The following is a 21734-nucleotide window of genomic DNA, read 5'->3' as shown; positions in this document are numbered from 1 at the left end:
TATCTAATGCAAAACAGATTGAAATAAAAACATATATAGTTCAGGAATTACATACAATCTGAATCCTTCCATCAAAATACACTCATTTAAAACTACCAAAAGTTGCATATAAGGTACAACATAACAAGAACAAGAGCAAAAGACACAACTTCAACTTCAGCTAACCAAGATAAGAGATACTCCTAACAACAAGAAGACCAAATAATGTCCAAAACCGAAAATTGAAACTAAAGATCCTGCTGCATTAGCAAAGTTTCCACTTGGGTTAGATGAGGCCAAAACCACCACAGCCCAATTATCCTCAGAGCCAACCCCAACCCCACTGAACCTCGAATCGTTCAGATACTTTGCGTATTTTGGAGAGTGAGTATAATTGGTTAGCACCAGAGTTGGGACCAATTTAGGCACACAAACAGGCAAAATAACCCCATCTTGTGTGCTGTTGGCATCGATTTTGCACTTCCTTAAGTGCTTGGGAAGATTGGCAAGTGGACTCTGAGAGCTAGGCAGAATGTTAGCACCGTTGGTGGGGCTGCTGCAAGGCAGGTCCTCTATATCATCAGCAATTCTATCTGCTAGGCAACCTGCGTTATCGTTCTTGACGAGGGCTGGCAAGTTTAGTGATCTTCTGTAACTGTTAATGCCTTGGAGAAGATTGTCCTCATCTTCATCTGCAGGCAAATAGGTGTGTAGTAAGCTTCAGAATTGGTTAGCCACATAAAGTCTGAAATCATACCAAATGTTACAAGTTTGGTCCTCCAACTAACTTAATCACCAACTGAAGCTGTCCAATATCATTAGCAAAATCTAATAACTAATAATCAAGCTTGTCCTGCTATACATGCATGATGCATGCAGAGAGCAGAGTATATATACAACTCAAATAATTCCTCACAGAAAAGAATGACTTCAAGAAAGAGAAAGGCAAAGGGAAAGTGAGCACATACCACTACCATGCACAAAGGGAGAAAGTAAGGGAAAGGCATGAAAAAGCACAAAGAAGAAGAAGCTAAGTCTGATCAGGGAGGCCATGGTTTCAATTAATGCAGAAAGTCCTTTTGTGAAAGTTAAAGAATAAGCTTTAGATAAGAATGCACCAGAGACAGAGAGAGGTGGAAGAAGTGAAAGACCTGAGATTATTTTATGAGGTGGTTTGAGTTGAAAGCGCTTCCAGGTGTTTAAGCGTTGATCAATTGCACAACGATAAGCTTCGTGTCAGATTGACAAGTATCAGTTGCTTGGCCAGTTGGCCTAGCACGTGGACAACATGCAAAGGCATGCCCCCAAAACCCAGAAAAAAACATCGAAGAAAAATCAGTTACCTCAAACAATCAAGGGCTTTGGTTCAAGACAAATTTTATGTTCTGTTCAAGACTTCATTTTTTTTTTCTCTGTTTCCTTCTCTAGTGTCATGAGCCCCATCCTGATCACTCCAGGAAGTCTCTTGATTTTTTCAGGCATGGCCATGTCAACACAACTGTCCCCTTTCGCATATGTTTACTCTGCATGTAAAGGTCAGGACACGTAGAAACAGCTCCCTGCCACCTGTTCTTCCACCTGTCAATTCAAATTTCTATATAACCCCATATCAACATTTTGTACCACCACAAAATATAGTTGATCACTATCCTCATCAAGAACCTTAACAAGCAGATCATCAGTGTTTTCTTGTTCTAAAAAGTTTGAGAAGAACAATGGCTTCAGGTGGTAAACAGCAATTCCCACCTCAAAAACAAGAGAGACAGCCTGGGAAAGAGCATGCCATGGACCCCACCCCTCAGTTCACAAACCCAGATTACAAACCCTCCAATAAGCTCCAAGTACTTATAATTTTTGTTATATATAGTGATAGGTGCTTAATTAAACTTAATTACTAGCTAACAATTAAGTTTTGCAGGGGAAAGTAGCGCTAGTGACAGGTGGCGACTCTGGGATAGGGCGAGCTGTGTGCCATCTCTTTGCTCAAGAGGGTGCAACTGTGGCCTTCACATATGTGAAGGAGCAGGAGGACAAGGACGCACGTGACACAATGCAAATGATCAAGCAGGCCAAGACTTCTGATGCCAAAGACCCCATGGCACTAGCAGCTGATCTGGGTTATGATGAAAACTGCAAGAAGGTCGTTGATGAGGTGGCCAAAGCCTATGGACGCATTGATATTCTGGTTAACAATGGTGCCGAGCAGTACAAGGCAAGCTCAGTTGAAGATATTGATGAACCCCGTTTGGAGAGGGTGTTCAGGACCAACATATTTTCTTATTTCTTCATGACCAGGTAAATAAAAACGAAACGAAAACGAAAGCGTTACCAAACGAAGCCCTTGACATTGACAACATTTTTATTATGTGCTAGGCATGTTTTGAAGCACATGAAAGAAGGGGGCTCCATAATCTGCACAACATCAGTGGTGGCCTACAAAGGAAATAATAAGCTGCTTGATTATACTGCAACAAAGGGTGCCATTGTGTCCTTCATTAGGGGACTTGCACTTCACCTAGTAGGCAAAGGCATACGTGTCAACGGTGTGGCGCCTGGACCGATCTGGACCCCGTTGATCCCCTCATGTTTCGATGAGGAAGAGACTGCACAGTTTGGCTCTGAAGTGCCAATGCAGCGCGCTGGGCAGCCGTTTGAGGTTGCCCCGTCCTACGTCTTCCTTGCTTCCAATGCTTTCTCTTCCTACTATACTGGCCAAGTTTTCCATCCTAATGGTAATGACTATTTGTTCATATAAACATTTAGTCTGATGTGCTGCTGCACCCACCCTTGTTTGTATAGTAATTTTGCTACATATTTATTAAAAAATTTGCCAATTTTTATCATTTTGCAGGTGGGGTTATTGTGAATGCTTGATGGGGTTTGACAGAAGGAATCTTTTAGGTGGTGGCTTTTTGTGTTTTGGGTCATAATAAAGTAGCTGGTACTATGTTCTTGTAAGGGTAAGATTTGTGTATGCGGAGAATGGTGATGAAATGGGTTAATTTGTAAATGTCTGCTTCTGTATCTATTATAGCTCAGGTGAAATGTATGTACATACTGTATGGTACTCTTCGCTAATAAAACAAATAAGTTACTTAAGAGTTCATAAATGTATGATCTCTGTGCAGGACTTACAAAGTTGAATGTTAAAATAATTTAATTACATCACTCCCCAAAATATATGAACATTTATTTCTAATATCACAGCAGAGAAGAACAAAAAAAAAATTAAAAAAAAGAAAAGAAGCTGTGTGTTCCCTTCAAAAGTTTGAAGGCGACATGCATGATGCACTCAGATTTAAAATACAGAAGACAACAAACTAATTTACAGATCAGTCAGCAATGTAGCTCAGATCTTAATAATTTCCACACCAATCGCAGCAGTCAAACGTTTAGCTGTGACAAAAAATTCAAGTTTTCTTCTTCAAGCCCTCCTCTTTTCTCCTCCTTCTCTGATTTGATCTTCTGGTGTGAGTTATGTCAATGTTTCAGAGGATATTATTAGCCCATCATCTTGGTCACTCTAGAAAGCCCCTCTTGATTACAGGCATGGCCATGTCAACAAAGCTGTCCGCTTCCACAGATGTGCACGCTGCATGCGACTGTCAGGACACGTTGACACTGCCTCCCTGCCACGTGTCAAATTCAATGTCCCTATATAATCCCATTGTCCAAATCTTGTGTACCACTTGCATGCTTTCCCAATTTTTCGAAGGAAAGAGAAAAGAAAAAGATAGAGAGAGAAACACTGACAGCCTGACAGGTGACAATGGATCGTCAGCTTTTTCTTCCTTCTCTCCCAAAACCCACCTCGGAAATTACTGGAATATTAAACCACACTCTCCGGCAACTTCTTTGAAAAGTCCCATTTTAAGAGTTTGTGGAAGAACAATGGCTTCTGGTGTCAAGCAGCAATTCCCTCCTCAGAAACAAGGAACTCAGCCTGGGAAAGAACATGTCATGGACCCCAATCCTCAGTTCACAAACCCAGATTACAAGCCCTCCAATAAGCTCCAAGTAACATCTCATATAATTCAGCTTAGTTAAGAGCTTAATATTAATTAGTAGCTAATAATTTTGTTTTGCAGGGGAAGGTGGCGCTAATTACAGGAGGGGACTCTGGGATTGGTCGAGCTGTGTGCTATCTGTTTGCTCAAGAGGGTGCAACTGTGGCCTTCACATATGTGAAGGAGCAGGAGGACAAGGACGCAAATGACACACTCCAAATGATAAAAAAGGTGAAGACTTCTGATGCCAAGGACCCCAAGGCCCTTGCAGCCGATCTGGGTTATGGTGAAAACTGCAAGAAGGTTGTGGAGGAGGTGGCAAAAGCCTATGGCCGCATCGATATCCTCATCAACAATGCGGGCTCTGTGGAAGAGATTGATGAGCCCCGTTTGGAGAGGGTTTTCAGAACCAACATATTTTCTCATTTCTACATGACCAGGTAAATACAAATAGAAAACCAGAATGTTACACCAAACATAGTCTTAACATTTTTACTGTGAATGTGTTAGGCATGCTTTGAAGCACATGAAAGAAGGCAGCTCCATAATTTGCACAACATCAGTGAACGCCTACAACTTCAAGGGACACGCCCAGCTGCTTGAGTATACTTCCACCAAGGGAGCCATTGTGGCATTCATTAGAGCACTTTCTCTTCAGCTGGTAAGCAAAGGCATTCGTGTCAACGGTGTAGCTCCGGGACCCATCTGGACACCGCTGATTCCAGCATCTTTCGATGAGGAGGAGATTACACAGTTTGGCTCCGAAGTGCCAATGCAGCAAGCTGGACAGCCGTATGAGGTTGCGCTGGCTTACGTCTTCCTTGCTGACAATGCTTTCTCTTCTTGTTACACTGGCCAAGTTCTCCATCCCAATGGCAATGATCTGTCTGTGATAATGCATTTGGTCTGATGAGCACCCACCCTTGTTTGTATTTTAATGGCTATTTTGTGATTTTGCAGGTGGGGCTGTAGTGAATGCTTGATGGGGTTTGTGGAGGAGTCTTTCGGCCGGTGGTTTTGGGTCTTTTGAGTCATAGTGTATTAGCTAGTTTCTGTTTCCTAGTAAGGGTAAGAGTTGTATATGTAGAGAATGATCATGAAATGGTCTGTATATGTGCTTTCTGCTAATAAAATATGAAAAGAGTTTTGGTTATGTTGCTGGGTGTCAGTTTGAGATGTAAAAACAATTCCACGCTCTGCAGAGCATAACATTAACAAACAATTCAAGTCCTGCCTCAAGGAATAGCATATATATGCAATGCAACGATCTTGTTTGTGTCACAAGAAATCTATGCAGTATTTGCAAAGTTGAATGTAACAATAGGCATTGCATCACTTTCCCCGAAGATAAAACATTTATTTCCAATATCACGAATGACAAAAGTTACATTGATTGACTTGCACCGAATTGGCATATATTTAAATTATTAATTTGGAACAAAAAAGCTGAGAGTTCCCGTCAAATAAGCTTGAAGACGAAAGTCGATCAGATTTGAATGCAGAACACAAGAAGATAATTTACAGAACAAACAGTGCTTCTGTCCTACCAGTCAGCAATGGAGCTAGATCTTACTCTCACCACTTGAGATTCAGCGAAAAGGTTAGGATCAATCGCCAAAGCAAATTTCAACACCATTTCCACCAATGGCTGCCGTCAAACAATGGAACCCACAAGACTCCAGTTCAGAAGTTACTTTATCAACAACAGTTCCTGATAACACTGATTCATGTGGTTAAGAGAAACAATGTTCAAGACATGAGAAAATAAGAAAATTGTTTAGGCAAGCTAGTCTATCTAGCTTCATATAATCAAAGACTTTTTAAGCAAGATAGTTTAATTTTGGCAAAGTTTTGAAAAATTCAAGCTTATTAAACCATATCAAGGCATTCATCATGAACTGTAAAGATAAGAAACTAAAAATAAAAGGAATCACAAAAAGGATACAGGTTGGTAATAGCGTGAGAACACAACCTCCACCCCCAGCTCCTGTCAATTTCGAAGCTAACTTGTATTTGAGCGTTGTCCGAAGAACGGTTTCAATTGAAGCATGGCTGACCCCCATACATTGGAGCAAACCTTGGTTCATTTCCATCAACTCTTCTATTTTTGATTCCTTTTCAGTTAAGGAGAGATCATCAGGAGCGGGTGATTGGATGATCGTAGCCAATTCCGTGCTGATAGAATCAACTGCATTGAACACAGAAGCCATAGCTTCTGGATGCCTTAAGGTCCTCTCTGAAACACCAGCAACTAAGGCCTTTGTGTTCCTCCCAACTTTTGTGTTGGTAATAAGCATTTTCAGTGTCATATTTGTTTTGATGCGAGTTAGGCTACCTGATTTGAACTTGATCATATTGCCTGTTGCATAAGAATTTTGTGTTAGAAAATCAAATGCAGTTAATCCCTTCCCTCAAACAGATGAGGAAACTAAATACTCCATGGTTAACATTTGAACTCTAATAAACATGTCAACCTGAATCACTATAATTATAGGTTATTCAGAAGTTTCTACATTAATCATGATGAACCCAAAGTGAGAATCCATGACCCCTATAAAATCCCACTCAATCTTCAAATTGAAGTTTTCTTAAACATTATGCAAAATAGTGTAGTCTTTTACAGCCTATATATAGAATAACTAAGCATACTTAAGATGAAGATTTAGGATCAATTGGTTTAAGTGGTTAAGGTTAATGCTATAGTATCCCTAAATATCTGATTACCTATTTGAGGCTGCTGACAAGCAGCTTGAAATGCAGAAATTCAAAAGTACACAGTTCTGGGTGAACCCAAAAGAGATCCTATTAAGAACTTCAGGATACAATGTGGATCTAGGTGGATTATCATCAAGGTACTAGCAAGCACTAGTAAAGTAGTTCCTTCATGAATGAAAAATGGTGGCTTGGACAGCATTGACAAATTTCCCTTTTACCATTAGCTTTTGGACATCATGACATACTCTTCATATTTAATCCAGAGAAACTATATATATAATTAATTCCAGCATTTTATAATTCAAAGATTCCAGGAAAGAAGATTAGCAAAAGAAGAAGAAATGAGATATTGATGCAAGAAGATATAATTATCTGGCACAAGTCAAAAACTAACATACCATATGTACTAACTGTATTGTCAATTCCAGATGGCTTTCCATGGATAATCTTTTCACCTTCAAAAGCCCATTTGTTCAGCAATTCAAGTTCACTTTCCCCAAAAGTTAACCACCCTTGGTGGCTCAAATCCAGATTTACAGAGTCTGAGAAAGAAAGAAGAGCAGCTGACAGTGCAACACAAAGTGCTGCAGATGAACCCAGGCCTGAACCCAAAGGAAGTTCTGAAGTAATAACAACAGTCGCAGGCTTATATCTGATCCATAAAGAGAAGAAATTAGAAATTAAGAAAATAAAAATAAACATCCAAGAATTAAAAGCATTCAACTATATAAACAAAAAATGGACACACACCCTTGGATGGATGAATACAGCCAAAGAAAAGCCAACACTCCAGCACCAAGTCCAATTTTTGCTTCTGGAATCTTTAGTTCATCAACTAAAGCAGCAAGTGATCTAAGTGACTCTATTGAACATGAGGTTGGCACTGATGAGTTGGGAATATCTTTTTCTGATAGTGCTTCTTTAATTCTACCAATTGGCCATGAAAACTCTAATCCAACATCCTTGTACTGGAGTCTTAGTGCATCATCATTGTCTAAGAAAAAAAGCATGAAACAGCAGTGAGAAATTCATTCAATATAACTTGAGGATATGAATCCCATTAGTTTCCAGATCAAAAAAGTTATCGTTCTTGAAAACATATCCCAGAAAGTAATCAGATTTCTAATATCACTTAAACCCTGCAACTAGGCTAGCAGAGTAATCCACGAAATAGATTTATACATCATATCAAAAGGGTTTCTTTTAATCATATGATTTCAAGCAACCCAATAGGCAAATTTGAAGCTCACAAAAAGACACAAACTTTTGCATTGGTAAAATCACAAAGCTTAAGAAAAACCCATGAACCCAAGTAGAAAAAAGTTTCAGATACACAATCATCTCATCCAAAAGAAAATACAAACAAGGAGAGACACGGTTAACAGAACTCAAAATTGTATCTTCCGAATGACATCGCAACCATAACCCAAATCAAAACCAATCCTAAAGGCACCAAAACCAGAACAAACCAAATATATAAATCGATAGATGGAAGAAAAAAGAAGAAGAAGAAGAAGAAGAAGAAACCCAAAATAGCAAGAGAGAGATAGAGCGTACCAGAAGGAGTGGGAAAGCGAAGAGAGACATAGGTGTAGAGGTCAATGGAGGAAGCAACGGCTGTAGATCCATGAACAACAGCATGTTCACCCGAGAGGATGATTTTCCCTGGAGCTCTAGCTTTCACTTCCATTATTCTCTTAAAAATTCAGTTGACTTCCACAACCAATCTGGTTATTGATTGAATTTCTCTGTGGTTCTTTTGGTGCTAATTACTTATAAACAAACAAACAATCTCACTGACTATGAATGTGAGAGTGTGTTGAATTAAATCAGTTAAATGTGGAATATGAATTTATTTGATCCACACTCGTTGTAAAGGTCGCATTTAGGCTGCTGCTGCTAATCAACTCAACACTGTTGGCCTTCTTATAAAAAGGGATCCTTCCGATTCGTTTGTTTGGCTTCTTCTTTTTGCCATGCAGGTGGTGGCGCGTGGATCAACGATCCGCGGGGACCAGGTCACTGGGTTGGTGAGGAAAGGGCAATACGGCGACAGTATTTTTGTTCTTTTCTGCCAAGTCAGTCTCGTACACTGACCGTATTTTTTTTTTCTTAATTATGAAAAAAAATACCAATACAAAACAAATACCTTTTTGTTTTGTTACATAAGTAATACGGGGTTTTTGGCAAGTTTGCATCCAATTCGATATTAGATTGAATCCAATTCAAATACAAATTTGAAGCTAGAATCCAACTGAATTTGATTGGCTTTCTACGATCAATTTCGTAATGATCAAATTATATCAGCTTGTGAATTTAGAGGTCTTGCTTAATCTTTACCTTTTTCAAAAAAAGATTAATTTGAATCGGATTTGATCGAATCAGTTGGTACAAGATACAAGATTCATACCAATCACAACCATCCAGTTTCGTCATGTGGAATCTTTATCCACGTGATCGGTTGGAGTCATCAAAATAATGTTAGCCCCATAACATGCAAGTTTTTCTGCAAAGCACTAATTGACGAAACAAAGGAAAGTATATAAAATTGTATGGTATACAAATTCCATCCATAATTCCAGATGTTGCGAGAGCGGGCCGTGCTATGCACGAGTGTAAGTGGCGCTTGGGTTTTCGGACACAGAACCACTCATAAACCACTCATAGCGTCGTAGGGGCTTTTATTGACTGAAAAATAAAAGATTAATGAAGTGAGAAGCCCATAAAATACAAGTTGTCATTTGTTGAACGCAGGGTTGACAGAGACTGAAGAGAGCGCCCACTCTTGTTTACCTTACCTACTACCTACCTCTACCCCCACCTTCTTCCTTGAGCAGGCATTTACCACTACTTACTTCACTTCTACTAGTTTAAATTTAATGGCAGCAAGAGCAACCAAAGTAGGTTGACAGAGGCTGAAGAGAGCGCCCGCTCTTGTTTAACTTACCTACTACCTACCTCTACCCCCGCCTTCTTCCTTGACCAGGCATTTGCCACTACTTACGTCACTTCTACTAGTTTAAATTTAATGGCAGCAAGAGCAACCGAAGTAGGTTCTTCATAATTTTTAATGGCCTATTGTGCAGAAGAACCACAAGGGCCTTATTTCTTTACCTACTATTGGGTGCTCTCACAAGATATTATTAGTATCTGGAAATGTGACCATAAAAGCTGTTATAAAAGCTTTAACGGCTTGAAACTGGGCCAATTGGTCAGGCTCAAATGAGTTTGCTAGTATAACTACTTGTTCATGAGCCATACACAAGGATGAAAGCGGGGAAATTCCTGTCTATTTTAGACATCAGAACTTACACTCATACGTGAGGAAGAGATCAGAAATTGCAACTCATAATCTTGTCAGCAACCCCAAGTTTCCAACCTGTTCTTTGAGAGTGTCATAAAGAGTCTCAACAAGATTGAGCAGGAGGCCATCCAAGCCGTGTTTTGCCAACAAGGAAACTGAAACAGGTAGGTCATCATGCAGGCCTAGTGGTATGCTAACCTGCAAATATGTAGAAAGAGATGACATACTTTCACAAGATATTTGAAGTAATTGAGAAAGGAAAAGATTGTAATGTGTCACAATTGGCCTCATGCCCGAACATGCACTCATGGAGAGAGAGAGAGAGAGAGAGAGAGAGAGAGAGAGATCGAGAGATCTAGAGAGGGCTAAAAAACCTGGCAGAACCCAGATACTCCGGCAATGGATAGCAAGCTAAAAGCCCTGGCACGGAAAGTTTCCAGTGTAGTAGGATCTGTTTGCAGTTTTGGGGGAGCCCCTGGAACTGTAGGAATTGCGAGGACACCAAAATCCTAAAAGAAAATCAAGCCAATGGGTTATAAAGGAAAGTAAGATGCAAGGTTATCTCTGTTACCAAATTATCTCAAAACTAACACCGAGTAGCAACAAATAACAATCTTTCAGTCTGTCTACTCTAACCAATCTGAAAATTATGAGGAAATATGAACAATATTCTTCATTTGGTTCTTGAGAAAACAAGACCATTGAAATGACATGGGAAAGTTCTCATTCTGTTTCTTTTGGCCTGAGGGAAAATCCTCGCTTAAGGTTGTTTTTGCAGGGGAACAATGTTAGGTATTTTGAGTAGGAATGAATCAGTTCTTCAAAATGATTGAAAAAGGCTCCCTTTATGTTTGAGATGGCATATACAGGAACTGGATGAGCCAGATTCATTCAAGTAAGATTAATCAAAGCTTTAAAGCAATGGTACAAATAGTCTTGTGCTCTGATCCTTCTACAAAACATGTTTCTCCCAAAATCGTTTTTCAGAGAAGAAAAGTGAGTCAAATGGAAAAGAGCTACTGTTCTGAACATTCAAGAGAATCCGACCAAATAATGTCCATGTGCATAGGCAGGACATGTAAAAAACAACGTTGTATACTATGTTACTTAATGCATACAGGCATCCTTGACACCTCCACAAGAAACTTTGTCAAGAATAATAAGGATTTGAACTCATTTGATTTTAAGCGTGGGATCATCACATCCTAAAGAGAAGATTTGCATGAGAGAGAGAGAGAGAGAGAGAGAGAGAGAGAGAGAGAGAGAGAATACCCCAAGAAGGTCAGTAAGAGCAGCACGAAATTCATTCTTCACAAAGTGACATACATCGACATTTTCATCTGTTGTTCGAACAGCTTCCCATACACGTTCTGCTATCCCAGGACCTAAATCAGGTCTGACTGTACTGACCCATTCACCATGGTTGTTCTTGAACTCATACCTATGCTCCCAATGATATATTTAGAACTCAACACCAAAGATAAATTGAATTACATTAATCAACATCGAGAAATCACACTTTTATATTCAAGTCCACCAAGTCAGCACCTTTGAAGTAGACGCATGGCACTTGATAGGGCTGCCAAGGATGGAATATTATACTCTTGACCTGCATTTCCTTTATCCAAGAAACAGTTCAAGCTTGGAACTTTGTCCTTAACAACGTCCCCAAGGTTAGCATGCTTTATAACATGACCTGCATTAGTAGATAGAATAAGTGAGCTTCTTCTTTCCATATTATGATGGCGTCTTTATTGTATCTCAGCAAGAGACCTAATATAACCAGGTTAAGAGGATGATGATTTTCAGGTGATAACATATCTGCTCCAATTTAGATGGTATATTTGTGACTTAAAATGCTGGGAAAAAATAATTTGGTCAATTCACTTACCCCCAAATAACTTCTCAACTGAGTCAACAAGTACTTGTTTTACTCGATTGCTAGGAATGCTTGAAAGCTGGAAACAGTCATCTGCAATGATTAACTGAGTAGGTCCGACAGGATTCATATCAGACAATTGCAGTAACACTCTTCCAACTCTATTCAAAATCGCAGGATTCCTGGCAAACCATCCTAGATCAGAAGTTGGTGTCAAAGGGATGATTTTCAATTGCAAGAGTGCTACATATTATAAAGCTCTTATGTTGCAACTAGAGATACATCATTCACAAGAGTAAAGCTTTCAGCAAAATAGCATATTTCCTAATACTGAATCTTAAATTTACAAAAGTATCACAAATAAAAATCAATCAAAACGCAGAATCCATGGATGGCATATGAATCATCAAGTGGAAGAAGTTTTCTGCTTCCAAAAAATAGAAATAAAGACTATATTTTTCCATTATATCAAATTGAGGGAAATCCGAAACAGAGTTTTTTTGTCATATCCAAAAATCTCTGGAACATTTTCCAAGCCAGTCTGCAATATAAAAAACACTTGATTTCTTACCCACAGTATCAAAACTTTGTGCCATAGGAATAACTCCAGAAGTAGAAATGACACCATGAGATGGCCGAAATCCAAAAATTCCACAATATGAGGCAGGAACTCTAACACTTCCTCCAGTGTCAGTTCCTGAAAAAGTGAGTTTCTTGTGCTTCAACAAAAAGAGGCAAGAAACACAAAAGATCGTACAACAAGGAATAACTTACCTAAGGAAAAATCTGCAAGGTCTCCACCTACTACAACAGCAGAGCCACTAGATGATCCTCCAGGCACCCTATCCGGTGCGCATGGATTTATGGGTGTACCATAATGCTTGTTCTCTCCATTTATACTGCCAAGAACACAATGTGAAATTCTGTCAAGTTACAAAATTAAGAGCCTTCTTTCCTACAGCTCTTTATTGCACGGTATCATTATTCAAATACGAAATACTACGAAAATAGACTTATATAGATTGATTTGTTGCCATTTCTTGCAACCAAAATAGTAATTCAACTAACCTGTATGCCATTTCTTGTAATCAAAATAGCAACTAACCTGTATGCCATTTCATCCATGACAGTTTTACCATTACATGTGGCACCTCCCCTCAAGATTGCCGAAACAGCTTGAGCTGTTGATTCGGAAGCTGGGTGAGTTCTTGCCCAATCAGGATTTCCAAATCCAGTCACATATCCAGCCACATCAAATCTGCTTCCAAGTTGAAATTTAAGTGAGGAAACAAAAAGTTTTAGCTTTACCACAGATACACACATGAAAAGATTGCGGAATTCAGTACCCTATCAATATGGTTTTACAAAACACATAAACGCACACAAATCACATAGATACAAGCTAACAGCTAAAAAATCATTTATAGTTTGTACAAACACTCACAGAACACAATCACAGAAACACACAACATGGTTTACTCAAGAACAGTGATTGATTGAACCCAAAATCTGAAATTGGCAAATAAGAACGAAAACATAGAATTTAAGCTGCATAAACCAAATGAAAGAGTGATATATTGGGGAAAACTTGAGAGCACATGTATAGATTACAGAGTGGCTCACATGTCTTTGACAGCAAAAGTGAGGCCACTCAAAGGAAGGTCATGTGATGAAGAGTGTGGTTGCAGAACGAATTTCTCCATGAAAGCTCCATAATTTGAGCCTATCGCCATCTCTGCTACTGCTCTGTCAGACGAGCCCAGCACTGATAAGTCATATGATAAGATTATATCCAAAAACACATTTCCGCACCAACAGGAGTTGGTCCAAGTGGAAGGGGCTTGGATCTTTAAACAAGAGGTCCTGGGTTCGATCCCAGGCGCTTGCGAATAGAGCAGACTTTGTTGGGAGAGGTCCCCGCTTTGCGCCCGACAGTACCTCGAGGGTTAGTCCCGCAATCGCGTGGGGTATACCTTAGTTTTCACCAAAAAAAAAAAACACATTTCCGCATAACGGGGCCGTTGTAATTCTATTTCAACCACAATGACGAGATTACCCTTTAAAGTGGATGAGTTGGTCGCGTCGGGTCAGTAAGGGCAAAGTGGAAAATCCTGTGATTGGTAGGGTTACGTTTATAGGTCGATAAAACTATTTTGGAGTCATCAGTTTTTATTTAATTAATTTTAAAAAGATCTCTATGCATCCATCTCCTCTTCTCTCCCTTACATCCCTCATCCTCTTCTCTTATCTATCTCAACTTCAAAAATAACCACATTGTAGTACCTCAAAAGATTGTCAATATCAAACAACCCACTAGTATAGGTTTGGAGCAATTGTTCTCTCAGGAAAAGTCATGAATTTGAGTCCTAGCATCAGTGTATAGTCAATTCATTTACCGTTATCTAAGTCTTAATCAAAAAACATAAAATGAAAATCCCAAAAACCAAAAACCAAAAAAAACATTACGTCATAATTGAATTATATTGATGGTGTCAATGCAGTCCACAAGAGTCAAACAAGTTGGATAGACCAAGAAGTAAAAGCCCATGAAAAAGATGGGAATTCGGGCTCTTATATTTTCAAGTACCGATGTTAACTGTTCACTTATGGATCCAACACAAGTACAGTGTATATCAGTGAACACAAGAATGCAAGTGATTGTTTCATACATGTGAATATGAAACTTTCAATCACTACAGTCGGAGTCATAAAAAATATACAAGTAAGGGATCACAGGTCTGTTTTCGGCAAGTTCTCCTTCTGTAGGCTCCGTAGTTACTCCTGGAGCACTCCAACCTAAGCGTTGCATGCACACAGCATCGTATGCTTCGATGTTCAAACCCGAAGCAAGAAATAGCTCCACCTCATTTACAAACCGATCAGTTCTTGCTGCTAGGAAAGGCCTTGCTGCATCAGAGATTGATTCTTGAAATTCTCTTTGTTTGGCTTCAGGTGTTTTCGTTTGACCCTTTTGTTCATGCCTAAAAAATGCAGGGTTCAGGCAGGCAAGTTCAGACACAAAGATTATGGAAACTCTGCAGGTTTTCAAGCCTTTAAATAGTATATCCCTTTTCATATCTCATCCAAAAGAACCCAAAAGAAGGTAACTAAACCAGGAAACATCATTCAATATGATCAAATCATTTTTCAATTGGAGATCCAAATGGTAACAAATTTCACCTAGTCAGGGATGAATGAATCAGCCCATGTATGTGGTGCATAATGATATCAACATCTTCCTCCTACACGCAGCAAAAGAAGCAAGTTAGCTATAAAGAGGATTAAAACGGATTTCCTGCTACGTCCGTCATCGATAAAGATAGATCATATACATAGTTTTATGATTTGGCCAGTTGGACTGGGTGATTCTAGCCAAAAACAAATGAAAGTCTCTAGGATGTTGAAACAATGAAATGCGCCTTATGTCACCAAGAGAGAAAATTCATGCAAGAAGAACTCAAGACCTGCATCAGAGCTTGGATTTCCCTTCTCAACCAACTTTGGAGCCAGCGATTTGGCTGAAGATATTTGTGGGACTTCCAATACCGCAAGACATCAAATATGTCATTTAAGAAACCTGATTGAAAAACAAAGTTAACTGGAAGACATCTAGACCGGTGATAGCGATTCTCAGGAAATAAAATAAGAAACAACACAACCAATAAATCAAATGACAAGCACAAAACCTGGTTCAGTATAATAGCATTGTAATCTATACTTGTGATCTTTTGATAAGATAAAGCTGCAGATACCAGTAATGAAACATGCATAAGTAAATTACATTTACAACACAGACACAAGCGAAAAGAAATGAAACAACAGAACCCATACCCAGAATCCTGGTTGATGTAATGCTTCTGAAAAGAACTTCCATCATATCCATGTATTATTGATAAATTTTCAGTCTGCGCCAAGCCACTAAAAATCAGCACTATGACTAAATTTAGAAGTGGTATACCCAAACAGTCGTGTGGTCAGTAATTTTTCGCAGCATAAGAAGCAAAATGGAGCAGAATATGATAAATAGAATGCCATATGAACAAACTGGCCTTGCAAAGAGGACACTTTACAGACGTAGGCAGGCAAGACTGCTTGTGAGCAACAACTTTGGTCCAACGTAAGATGCAATTGTAACAAAACTTATCTGCAACACAAAATTTGTCGATTTATGAGGCTCAACGTTTGAGATAATACAGTGCAGGTACACTCATACAACAAGACCGAGTTTATCAAGCATTATAGCTTATCAACTATAGGAAACATAATACTTAAGACATGACCGCTTTCAGCAATAGAAAAAGGAAGCCCTAAACTTTTTAACCAAAAACAAATATAAATTAAACTTTCATCAGTCACAAATATAAATTAAACTTTCATCTGTCTTACTAATAGCAAAAATTCATTACAGGCAACTATAGGAAAATCTTTCACCAATTTGGCCTCTTTATGACCCTTTCAGATTCCTTGGAGAAACCAAATTCATGAAAACTGAAAACAAATATCAATACACCGATTTACCATCAAAAAACAAAAATTAAATTCCATCCCACTGTTTGGTTGCAGAGAAAATTCTAAACAAATATGAAATCAAAAGGTGGAAACCTCTCATCCACTCCAGTACTGATTCTAAAATTACAAAAACTGGGTCTTTTCTTTCCTTTCAGTTTTCCCAGATTCTAAACAGAAATTGAGAGAGAGAGAGAGAGAGAGAGAGAGAGAGGGAACGTACGGAAACACTTGTCAAGGTAAGAATCTTGAATTATGGGTCCGAGGCAAATGGGACAAGGATTTGAGTCCTCTGAAGAAGAAGAGCTGGTGTTCTTGTTCACATTCAGCTGCTCCATGTCTGCACCTTTAATTCACTAAGAGAAATAAGTCTACTTTATTTTCTTCAATGTTCATTCATCATCACCGTCTGGTTATTACAAGAATACTTGGAAACCAAAAGTATTTAAATCGTATAGCCGGGCGGCTATACCGTTTAAATGTATACGAATATTTAAATATTCGAATATATTTTAGAAGTATCGCCGCGGGGCTATACTACTTAAATATTCGAATATATTCAAAGAGAATCGCCGTATCGCCGCGGGGCTATACTACTTAAATATTCGAATATATTCAAAGAGAATCGCCGTATCGCCGCGGGGCTATACTACTTAAATATTCGAATATATTCAAAGAGAATCGCCGCGCGGCTATACCATTTAAATACTCGACTATATTCAAAACGGTATAGCCAGGTGGTTATACTATTTCAATATTCGAATATATTCAAAGCGTATAGCCGCACGGCTACTATTTAAATACTCGAATATATTCAACGAGTATAGCCGAGCGGCTATACGCTTTGAATATATTCGAAAAATAGTACAGCCGCACGGCCATACGCCTTAAATATATTCGAATATTTAAATAGTATTGCCGCGAGGCTATACTCCAAATATATTCGAATATTTAAATAGTATAGCCGCTCGGCGATACTCTTTATATTATGTTTTAATTATTATTTACGTAGTGAAGAATTAGTATTTAAATATTTAAATAAATATTAATAAATTATATTTAATTATCTTAAATAATTTTGTGGAATTTAAAAATCCTTAAATTATTGTACATTGGGGTATTGATCTCTGTTTCCTCTCAAAACAAGGAGCGCAAATCCAACCTTGGAACAGGAAAAATAGTAAACTCAAGTGTGTCCTTCTTGTAGTCTGACCATCGAGGGCCAATCTCTCGATCTGAAAGAACAAGAAGCTTCCTTTTGTCCACGATACGTCTAAAGGACCCAATGGTGTAGAAAAAGTGTTTCCTGGCCTTTATCAAATCATTAAGTGTCAGTAGGGGGCGGCTGAATAGTAAAAAAACCAGGTCCAAACCAGTAAGACTCTTTCTTTTCGAACTTCATGCTGTAAGTTTGACAAGTATCAGCAGCATCAGTTACATCACACACTGATATATAAACTGGTTTCCAGTCCTCCAGTAGCTTGCGGTTAGCCTCACTCATGGCCCCTACAATATGCTCTTCAAACTCCTTTGAGGGGTCAAGCTTGAGGAGATCAGTGCACAAGTTGGCTAGTTTGAGTTTTAACTTGAATGGCCATGAAGTGTCAGTTTCTGCAGCACTGCTGCTACTAGCTACCCCTTTGCCTTTCCTGCTGCTGCTGCTGCTGCCAGCTTGTTCCATGATGCGATTCGGAGCCTTCAACAATCCAATTTTTCTTGATCAAGAAAGTTGATGGATTGCAACTCAAGCAGGAAAATGGAGCCAAGCTTTTGCTTTCAAGTTTCATATGTATCTTCTGCCACAGGTCAGTTGTTTTGGGTGATCAAACATGTACTATCCTCACACGATTTATAATCTTGTGAAGCATGCCATTAATTTAATTACATTTTCAAGGGAGACGTGGCGTGATGTTGAACGACAACTTTCATTTAAATCAGCCTGCCTCTGTGATTAGTGTTAAGATTTATGGAAGGCACAATGTTTTCTGGTCTGGCAGGCTTATTCATATTAATGTGCCAGCCAAAACTATTCTGGTTCAGTTTACACATTTCTTTCCTTCTTAATTTGTCACCACGTACCCAAATATGGTTGATGAACTATTTCTTTTATGTTCTTGCACTGTGAATTTTACACTGTTTTGAGTTGTTGCTTAGTCTAGTTGAGCTGTTGTCAGTTTCCCGATTGAAGGTCCTTGTCAGCCTAGCCTATCTTTCTTGATAGTACCAAGACTGTTTGAGTTCAACCGGTTTGTAATTGCACCTGAGTTTCTGGTAATAGAAGACCAGAAGTGGATCTTCTCTGGTGGTCTTAATTCAAGGTAGAGCAGAGCCTGAGGTATTTCAAGGTGTTAAATAGCATAAAAATTTCTTAATGCAGACCATTAGATCTTTTTCTGGATTATTAAGGTGTCAAACTTGTGTTATAAAAAAAAATAGTACAATACCAAGAACTTTCTGATGAAGGCCACATTTCTCTTCTAAATAATGCACCTTTTCAGTCGGTTTTGAAGCTTTAATTTACACATTTGCAAATCATTGAGTTGCACCCTCATTGTCTCAACCTCTTTTGTCATCAAGTTTATTTCCTTCTTGGCGTTCATCCATCCCTTCCCTAAACCTTTGTTTACTCCGACAATTGCCTGAGTCTTCGTTCTTTGGTAATTTGATCCAATAGCTGTCATTGACCTTGTCATATTTACTTGTTCAAGAAGGATAAACCGTGTCGTAATCTTCAGGGGCAACCGATCATTCTTCATTACATGCTCACGTGCTTCTTGTGACAGTCTATGATATTCCAGGGATCCACATAGACTCATTCTTTCTTCTTCTGTTAAGTTAGGGTGTGCCTGCAGTAAGAAAACAATAAGCTACTTAGTTGTTTAAGTCATTGCAGTTAGGCCTATAGCAATGTAAGATTTGCATCCTCTTCTGGTTCAATTGGTGATGAGATGCATTAACTACTGCATGATATCAAAAAAATAAGGAAGAGAAGAAAGTTCTATACCTTGAGGTACATGTCAATGGCTCTATAAAGACTGTCATCACAATACCGAGCATCTTTCGGCAATGCTTCTACAAGTGATTGGAAACTATTCACCGTAAGGTTCTCATCCTTTGCAACTAGAGTAAGATACCCATCTATCAACCTTCCAACGGCAAACATTTTTGGTGTGGGACTACTCAAAACTATAGAAACATAGGACACCACCACCCTTACAATAAGACCTACATCATGGACACTATCTTTACCTCCATAGTTCTTAACCAAGAGATCTGGAGCACGACATTGATCCAACATGAAAGCGATTCGTCTTTCAAGCATGCTCAGCAATTCGGAATTTATCTTTGTCATGAACCCCAGCTTAAGAAGATGAAGTATAAAATTGCAAGTAACTGAATTCTCCTCTGTAGGTAGTACCTTAATCAAGCACTCAGCTGTAACTCTTAGTAATTGATGGGTCATATGCTTGGGAGTCATTCTTTCAAGCCCAGAAGTGATTCGTGCAAGCCACTTAGCAGTCCAATGAGCTATACATGATCCTACAAGGTCTGCTCTCATCCCTTTACATTTTAGGGCTTGGATCACTTCAATGAAATGATCTATTCTTAGGAATGAAACATCTTCAAACCACCAAATGTCAGCTTCATCTTCAAACTTTAAGTTCTCTGCATTATTTGGAAGAACATTGAAGCACTGTGCATTATCATTCTCAGAAGAACCAAATGCTTTAACGTTTGTGCAGGCCTTCCAAGCAATGGCTTCGGCGCTTTGTTTTGTGATTTTAAACTCATTAGCCCATGAAGAAATGGATTCACAGCTTTTCAAAATCCTAAATGTGTCTTTCCATGATGAAAATATCAAAAAGCTCAAAAAAGCCTCAGTTTTGGATATCAGATTTCCTTGTTCAAAATCATCACTCATTTCCAAGAAATGTGCAGCACAATATAGTTGAGCAATGTTGGCAGCTGTTAGATCAACCTTCCAACCATAACAGAACTTGACTACTAATTCAAAAACTTTGGTTCCACCTGGAAGATTGTCTATGTGAATTTTGAGGCTGGTTTCTCTCTCTGCATCACTTCTCTGGAATACTAGTCTGTTCAAGTGTCCACTTCTCATGACCATCGGGAGCTGAGCACCAAAACACCAGTAAATCAAACTTTAAAGAATCTGAACATGACATCTCATTTTCTTAATTCAAAATTTGGATCCATTTTTTGAGACTAAATGTTTCGATACGACATGTCAGACACCTGACTTCACTTGAGGCATTTTTAAGAGGCATTCCGTATCAATAGGCTGCTTAAACAAAACAATACAAGGCAGATGGGTTCGAAAGACTCAGATAATGATTGTAACAACATCCTAGAGCTATTACTATAAGCATGCTGACCTAGTTTGGCAAAATAATTCCCTACAATTAAAGAAAGCCTTTCTTGATAAAGCAATCTGTATTTCACATGCGGATCCTGATAATAGCTCAAGTCAATTTTGTTGGATCCATTAAGAAGTGTATTTCAACATAGTAGCATACCTTATGCAAGTGAAAGCTGGAATCTCCAACTTGTATGATCAAATCACTTGCCACTTTTGTCCGGACAAACCTGCAAGAAAATATCGAATAGTTTTGAAAACATACATCAGAACCAGAAAGACAGTATTGGCATACAAGTAGTTGACAACAGGAGAAGAAAGAGGTACCAGTGCTTATTTCTTCTCTCTATAGTTTCAGCAACCATGCCAGCATTGGATGGTGACATGACGCATTTGCTTTGCCTCGCACCGGATACTGAACGGTGTGCAGGATATTCTCTATCAACACTTTTCATGCCTGTGGCAGGCCTGTCAATTCCAGGGAAGACAAAGCCTTGCATTTTTGCATAAAAGTTCGAACAGAGAGAGAAATTATTCTTCACAAACAACTTTGGAGTCTCTTGTATCTTATGGAGGACATAAATAAGCTGAACTTGAAGTTTTTGGGTGTGAAGTAGTTATGCCATTAAGAGGGTTGGTTGCCTTTTGCCATCTCCTGTCAATTTAAGCATAGTTGTAGAGTGTGGATGAATCGAAGCCAACACCATGATAATATTATGTCCTACAATCACATCCACTAAAGAACCCTGAAGCACTTTTTCTCCATCAGCATCACCTTAATCATTCAGTTCAATTTTCAACCAAATCCACGTGCCATGGATTTAGCTCCCTCCTCCCTATCCACTCCATGATCTTCCAAAAGCATTGAAAATTCAATTGATCCTTGGGGTTGTCTTCAATTTCATCTAAGATAAACTTATGTTTTGTAAATTACCTAATATATTGGCAAAAAAAAACAAAACAAAACCA

At 38.8% G+C, this 21734-nt stretch overlaps 7 protein-coding genes across 8 annotated transcripts; 2 read left to right on the top strand and 5 right to left on the bottom strand.

The window, feature by feature from the left end:
* Positions 1 to 18: 18 nt before the first annotated feature.
* Positions 19 to 1153, bottom strand: LOC110759745 (Glycoprotein membrane precursor GPI-anchored). Its single transcript, XM_021961860.2, has 2 exons — positions 948 to 1153; positions 19 to 671 (listed from the first exon to the last, which is right to left on the bottom strand). The coding sequence occupies exons 1-2, from the start codon at positions 1030 to 1032 to the stop codon at positions 157 to 159; spliced, it is 600 nt and encodes a 199-aa protein (XP_021817552.1). The 5' UTR covers positions 1033 to 1153; the 3' UTR covers positions 19 to 156.
* Positions 1154 to 1588: 435 nt separating this feature from the next.
* On the top strand, positions 1589 to 3089 carry LOC110759744 (glucose and ribitol dehydrogenase-like). Its single transcript, XM_021961859.2, has 4 exons — positions 1589 to 1820; positions 1898 to 2274; positions 2353 to 2711; positions 2831 to 3089. The coding sequence occupies exons 1-4, from the start codon at positions 1695 to 1697 to the stop codon at positions 2851 to 2853; spliced, it is 885 nt and encodes a 294-aa protein (XP_021817551.1). The 5' UTR covers positions 1589 to 1694; the 3' UTR covers positions 2854 to 3089.
* A 590-nt stretch (positions 3090 to 3679) lies between these two features.
* On the top strand, positions 3680 to 5139 carry LOC110759742 (glucose and ribitol dehydrogenase-like). Of its 2 annotated transcripts, XM_021961855.2 has the most exons (4): positions 3738 to 3996; positions 4068 to 4426; positions 4497 to 4861; positions 4947 to 5139. In XM_021961855.2, the coding sequence occupies exons 1-4, from the start codon at positions 3871 to 3873 to the stop codon at positions 4967 to 4969; spliced, it is 873 nt and encodes a 290-aa protein (XP_021817547.2). In that variant the 5' UTR covers positions 3738 to 3870; the 3' UTR covers positions 4970 to 5139. The 2 variants fall into 2 exon arrangements, with proteins under 2 accessions (XP_021817546.2, XP_021817547.2); XM_021961854.2 differs by having other exon boundaries at positions 3680 to 3996; positions 4497 to 5139.
* A 183-nt stretch (positions 5140 to 5322) lies between these two features.
* Positions 5323 to 8685, bottom strand: MK (mevalonate kinase). The gene is made up of 5 exons (XM_021961858.2): positions 8259 to 8685; positions 7452 to 7695; positions 7100 to 7353; positions 5932 to 6345; positions 5323 to 5706 (listed from the first exon to the last, which is right to left on the bottom strand). The coding sequence occupies exons 1-5, from the start codon at positions 8389 to 8391 to the stop codon at positions 5594 to 5596; spliced, it is 1158 nt and encodes a 385-aa protein (XP_021817550.1). The 5' UTR covers positions 8392 to 8685; the 3' UTR covers positions 5323 to 5593.
* Positions 8686 to 9104: 419 nt separating this feature from the next.
* On the bottom strand, positions 9105 to 13682 carry AMI1 (amidase 1). The gene is made up of 10 exons (XM_088255721.1): positions 13508 to 13682; positions 12990 to 13142; positions 12659 to 12783; positions 12456 to 12581; positions 11897 to 12079; positions 11554 to 11701; positions 11278 to 11446; positions 10380 to 10514; positions 10014 to 10203; positions 9105 to 9389 (listed from the first exon to the last, which is right to left on the bottom strand). The coding sequence occupies exons 1-9, from the start codon at positions 13615 to 13617 to the stop codon at positions 10048 to 10050; spliced, it is 1305 nt and encodes a 434-aa protein (XP_088111847.1). The 5' UTR covers positions 13618 to 13682; the 3' UTR covers positions 9105 to 9389; positions 10014 to 10047.
* Positions 13683 to 14409: 727 nt separating this feature from the next.
* LOC110759642 (RING/U-box superfamily protein) lies at positions 14410 to 16806 on the bottom strand. Its single transcript, XM_021961724.2, has 7 exons — positions 16614 to 16806; positions 15934 to 16028; positions 15716 to 15789; positions 15571 to 15626; positions 15349 to 15461; positions 15065 to 15126; positions 14410 to 14865 (listed from the first exon to the last, which is right to left on the bottom strand). The coding sequence occupies exons 1-7, from the start codon at positions 16726 to 16728 to the stop codon at positions 14571 to 14573; spliced, it is 810 nt and encodes a 269-aa protein (XP_021817416.1). The 5' UTR covers positions 16729 to 16806; the 3' UTR covers positions 14410 to 14570.
* A 1972-nt stretch (positions 16807 to 18778) lies between these two features.
* Positions 18779 to 21620, bottom strand: LOC110759639 (root phototropism protein 3-like). The gene is made up of 4 exons (XM_021961722.2): positions 21093 to 21620; positions 20926 to 20995; positions 19395 to 20522; positions 18779 to 19236 (listed from the first exon to the last, which is right to left on the bottom strand). Exons 1-4 carry the CDS (start codon positions 21263 to 21265, stop codon positions 18868 to 18870), a joined length of 1740 nt encoding a protein of 579 aa, XP_021817414.1. The 5' UTR covers positions 21266 to 21620; the 3' UTR covers positions 18779 to 18867.
* Positions 21621 to 21734: the final 114 nt, after the last annotated feature.

This window comes from Prunus avium, chromosome 6 (assembly GCF_965620075.1).
Source record: "Prunus avium chromosome 6, drPruAviu1.hap1.1, whole genome shotgun sequence".
In the NCBI taxonomy this organism is placed as follows: Eukaryota; Viridiplantae; Streptophyta; class Magnoliopsida; order Rosales; family Rosaceae; genus Prunus; species Prunus avium.
This window is presented reverse-complemented; position numbering and strand designations above follow the sequence as displayed.

What these genes read in the sequence shown, in the direction of transcription:
- LOC110759745 (XM_021961860.2), bottom strand. Translation starts at nt 1,032, where the DNA reads ATGGCCTCCCTGATCAGACTTAGCTTCTTCTTCTTTGTGCTTTTTCAT. An exon ending in TCCCTTTGTGCATGGTAGTG is followed by an intron (nt 672 to 947) that starts GTATGTGCTCAC and finishes ATTTGCCTGCAG; the next exon opens with ATGAAGATGAGGACAATCTT.
- LOC110759744 (XM_021961859.2), top strand. Translation starts at nt 1,695, where the DNA reads ATGGCTTCAGGTGGTAAACAGCAATTCCCACCTCAAAAACAAGAGAGA. An exon ending in TCTTATTTCTTCATGACCAG is followed by an intron (nt 2,275 to 2,352) that starts GTAAATAAAAAC and finishes ATTATGTGCTAG; the next exon opens with GCATGTTTTGAAGCACATGA. An exon ending in CCAAGTTTTCCATCCTAATG is followed by an intron (nt 2,712 to 2,830) that starts GTAATGACTATT and finishes ATCATTTTGCAG; the next exon opens with GTGGGGTTATTGTGAATGCT.
- LOC110759742 (XM_021961854.2), top strand. Translation starts at nt 3,871, where the DNA reads ATGGCTTCTGGTGTCAAGCAGCAATTCCCTCCTCAGAAACAAGGAACT. An exon ending in AGCCCTCCAATAAGCTCCAA is followed by an intron (nt 3,997 to 4,067) that starts GTAACATCTCAT and finishes TTTGTTTTGCAG; the next exon opens with GGGAAGGTGGCGCTAATTAC. An exon ending in TCTCATTTCTACATGACCAG is followed by an intron (nt 4,427 to 4,496) that starts GTAAATACAAAT and finishes TGAATGTGTTAG; the next exon opens with GCATGCTTTGAAGCACATGA.
- MK (XM_021961858.2), bottom strand. Translation starts at nt 8,391, where the DNA reads ATGGAAGTGAAAGCTAGAGCTCCAGGGAAAATCATCCTCTCGGGTGAA. An exon ending in CTGTATTCATCCATCCAAGG is followed by an intron (nt 7,354 to 7,451) that starts GTGTGTGTCCAT and finishes TTTATGGATCAG; the next exon opens with ATATAAGCCTGCGACTGTTG. An exon ending in CAATACAGTTAGTACATATG is followed by an intron (nt 6,346 to 7,099) that starts GTATGTTAGTTT and finishes CTTATGCAACAG; the next exon opens with GCAATATGATCAAGTTCAAA.
- AMI1 (XM_088255721.1), bottom strand. Translation starts at nt 13,617, where the DNA reads ATGGCGATAGGCTCAAATTATGGAGCTTTCATGGAGAAATTCGTTCTG. An exon ending in ATGGATGAAATGGCATACAG is followed by an intron (nt 12,784 to 12,989) that starts GTTAGTTGCTAT and finishes TGTTCTTGGCAG; the next exon opens with TATAAATGGAGAGAACAAGC. An exon ending in CTCTTACTGACCTTCTTGGG is followed by an intron (nt 10,515 to 11,277) that starts GTATTCTCTCTC and finishes ATTTTCTTTTAG; the next exon opens with GATTTTGGTGTCCTCGCAAT.
- LOC110759642 (XM_021961724.2), bottom strand. Translation starts at nt 16,728, where the DNA reads ATGGAGCAGCTGAATGTGAACAAGAACACCAGCTCTTCTTCTTCAGAG. An exon ending in TACATCAACCAGGATTCTGG is followed by an intron (nt 15,627 to 15,715) that starts GTATGGGTTCTG and finishes TGGTATCTGCAG; the next exon opens with CTTTATCTTATCAAAAGATC. An exon ending in ATGCTATTATACTGAACCAG is followed by an intron (nt 15,462 to 15,570) that starts GTTTTGTGCTTG and finishes TTTTTCAATCAG; the next exon opens with GTTTCTTAAATGACATATTT.
- LOC110759639 (XM_021961722.2), bottom strand. Translation starts at nt 21,265, where the DNA reads ATGCAAGGCTTTGTCTTCCCTGGAATTGACAGGCCTGCCACAGGCATG. An exon ending in GAGAGAAGAAATAAGCACTG is followed by an intron (nt 20,996 to 21,092) that starts GTACCTCTTTCT and finishes ATTTTCTTGCAG; the next exon opens with GTTTGTCCGGACAAAAGTGG. An exon ending in CCAGCTTTCACTTGCATAAG is followed by an intron (nt 20,523 to 20,925) that starts GTATGCTACTAT and finishes TTTGGTGCTCAG; the next exon opens with CTCCCGATGGTCATGAGAAG.